General features: G+C 34.5%; 1 protein-coding gene across 1 annotated transcript in view; it reads left to right on the plus strand.

Moving 5' to 3' along the window:
• LOC126397645 (E3 ubiquitin-protein ligase RNF31-like) overlaps nt 1-3,501 on the plus strand; it is a 24,910-nt gene continuing 21,409 nt past the window's right edge. Inside the window, exons 1-3 of the mRNA XM_050056554.1 lie at nt 1-176; nt 1,821-2,026; nt 3,124-3,270. Coding sequence (XP_049912511.1) covers nt 1,823-2,026; nt 3,124-3,270 — 351 coding nt within the window. The 5' untranslated portion in view covers nt 1-176; nt 1,821-1,822. The remainder of the gene's footprint in view (nt 177-1,820; nt 2,027-3,123; nt 3,271-3,501) is intronic.

Genomic DNA, 3,501 nt, shown 5'->3' on the forward strand with positions numbered 1-3,501 from the left:
CGCATTTAAAGCTACGTTAGCTTCAGAGACAACACAAAACCAAAGCAGGTAGCACACTGACCGCTGATATGGACTTAAAAGATCATATTTTTAATTAATGGAAACATAAATACTTTCGACCTGCTGACCGAAGCACGGAACAACCGTCGAAGCTAGTGACGACGATAACTGAGCAGGTATGTTAGTTTTTTTTAGTAACTCAAAGTTTCGGTTTCCCCACTAACAGGAATTGTTGTTATCTGGGTTTAATCGCTAGCATACGCTTCAAAACTGACAGCTGACACCTAATAAATAAAATTTTATGGTGAAGTCACACAACTAAGAATGCTGTCTGGTGGTGTTTATGATTTCATATTCAGCTGTTTTCTACTGTGACGTCCATCGGAGTGAAACTATGATTAGCCCGGACTTTCCAGCAGTCGTCATATGCTGAATTAAAAGTGAAATTGTTGACGACACTTTATCTCAGAATAAACCTTTGCTTTGCTGACAGTTTGTTGTTAAAATAAATGGTGGGCATTTACAGGAAACCTTTACCCTGTTCCCTGTCTGTTTTCTGTGCCAGAATATTAAAACATAGATTCCTGGTTTAAGGCAAGGCAGATTTAGTTACAATGCACAGTTCATGCACGAAGGCAATTCAGAGTGCTTTAAAATATATACATATATATTATTATAATTTTAATAAACTTTAATTCTAATGCACACATCAGGCACAAAGATAATCCAAAGTGCTTTAAAGAAATAATAATAACGATAATCATACAAAACTCTATTAGTATAGCATATTTCAGACACAAAAGTAGTTCGAAGTGCTTTAAAGAAATAAATGAATAAATAATGATGATGACAGTATTTATTATAACATAATAAATAACAATAAACTTTATTTATACAGCACTTTTCAGAACTAAGTTGCAAAACACAACATAAAATTAGATAAGGAAAGTAAATCAAACAAACAACCAAAGAAAAGTTGTAGCTGAATCGATTCAAGAAACCACAAGTTTTATGTAACATTTTTAAATGATCTTGGGAAATTATTGTGATGAGTATTGCTGATTAATGTAATTTTTCTAAGTCCATTAATTTCTTATTTTTCTTTTATATATTTCATTAAAATAATTCTTTATTTGTTTTCTTGTGTATTACCCTCATGGGGAACAATGATGTCCCATCTTAATTTATCCCTTCTTTTCTTGTATTTGCAATGTTTCCCATATAAATGATAGATTTTGTTATTTTTTTGTATTTATTGTTTTCAGGGGTATTAATGGAAATGTAGTGTAAAATGCAGAATTTATTCATTGATCAAGTATTGACTGTTCTGTCAATTGGCTGACCAAGATGTCAGCATCATCTGTGGGAAATTGTGCCTTTTTAATCTTGTTTTGGGGTGTTCCTGGCATGTTGTAGGCTAAATGGTTAAGCATTCAATTATACCCTGAAGTCCAGATTGATTAAAACATTTTCTATTGATGTGAATTGTTAATAATTTGGACTTGTATTCAACTTGTACAAATTTAATATTTGCTCTGAAATGCAGCCAGCTCTCAGAGTTTAGATTAACTACAAGATGCCTCTTTTTTCCAATTAATATACATCCTTATTCCAGTAAGTGCTTACTCAAGTATTGGTTATTTTCTTGATCAATCATTTAGTTTAAAATATGTGAAAAATATTACAGTTTCCCAGAGAAAACATAAAGGTGAGAATGACATGAAACAGAGAAACACAGCAAATTCTCACACTTGTGATATTAGTGCTTTATTTTAAACAAGAAATTGATAATCAGAATAGTCATCTTTCCATTCTGACAGCAATGAGCAACAGCCCTGCATCTGTCCAGATGGACGAGGTCAGGAGGAGATCCCAATCCCTCCTCTCCTCCTCAGGTTCAGCTCAGGATGTGAAAGCAGAGGTGCAGACCATGGCAGGCATTTCCCTGCCTCTGTCAGAGAAGTACCGTCACATTGGAGTGGAAGCCATGCTGAGGGAGAACACAGCCTGCCGCAACAGGCAGGAGGTAAAGTTTTCTGGTGTCTTTTGGTGCTGCTCTGATAGATTTTTGCTGACATACCATGAATATAAGTACATTTACTCAAGCGTTGTACTTAAGAACAAATTTGAGGTATTTGTAATGCCATTTTACACTTCTACTGAGCTACAATTCAGAGGGAAATATTGTACTTCTACTTCATACATTTATCTGACATTTTTAGTAACATGACAAATTAAAATTCGTGCACAAAAAACATATGATAATGTGCTGAAACGCCTGGCAGAAAATTATTTTGTAACTATTTAAGGTTTGGACTGTTGGTTGGACAAAACAGACATTGTAAAGATGTCACTTTGGGCCGTGGCTCATTGTGATGAACATTTCTCACTATTTACACTTTTTTTTACAAACCAAACACCTAGTGGATTAATTGAGAAAATAATCAGTGGATTAATTCATAATGGAAATAATTATGAATTAATAGTTCAAAATGAGCTCCACCTCAACTTACAACAAAAGTAAAGTCCTGCTTTTACATTAATGCATGAGTCAGAATCATCTGATGACATCATATGTGATAATACAGTCACAGAGGACATTTTTCTACTTCTATTGCTTTAAATACATTTTGCCGTTAATACTTGCAAACTTTTACTAAAGGAACATTTTCAAAATTGGCTTTAATCAGTGTGTCCTGTTCAGAGAAGACACATCTTTATCTGGTAGTGATATCTGACCACTCGGGGGCAGAAATGAACAAAAATGTATAGCAACATTACTCAATACTCAGCTAAATACATGTGAGATTACACAAACGATAAAGAACACAATTTATGCTGCGTTAAGACAGAATAGGCAATAAAAATATATATATTTTCCAGAAGTTGATTTGTCAATGTTATAAAAAGTGTTTCTATTAAAAAAGTTTTCTTCCACATGTACAAGTATGTACTTTGGAATCATAAATAAACATAAATAAAACCTGCCAACGAATTTGGATCAACTGCATTCATATCGCCTCATGAAGAACAGTCGCTGGTTCAGTTTTACTGCGCAGTATGTGCATGTAACAGCCTCGTTGGCATTACTAACTCATCACATTAATTTTGTTTTGACTTAAGGTTTTGGAGTCTTTGAGTAGACTGGTCAAGGCCTTGAGTATCCTGGAGAAGTATGGCTGTAACCTGACTAGTCCTGCCAGGCCCAGATACTGGAGGAGTGTCAAGCACAACAACCCCGTCTTCAGAACCACAGTGGATGCCATCAAGGTGAGCAAAAGTTATATACAGTGGTGTGAAAAAGTGTTTGCCCCCTTCCTGATTTCTTACTTTTTTGCATGTTTTCCGCACTTAAATGTTTCAGATCATCAAACAAATTTAAACATTAGTCAAAGATAACACAAGTAAACACAAAATGCAGTTTTTAAATGAAGGGTTTTATTAATGAGGAAGAAAAAAATCCAAAGCTACATGGCCCTGTGTGAAAAAGTGTTTGCCCCC

This window comes from Epinephelus moara, chromosome 11 (genome assembly GCF_006386435.1).
Source record: "Epinephelus moara isolate mb chromosome 11, YSFRI_EMoa_1.0, whole genome shotgun sequence".
Taxonomy (NCBI): Eukaryota; Metazoa; Chordata; class Actinopteri; order Perciformes; family Serranidae; genus Epinephelus; species Epinephelus moara.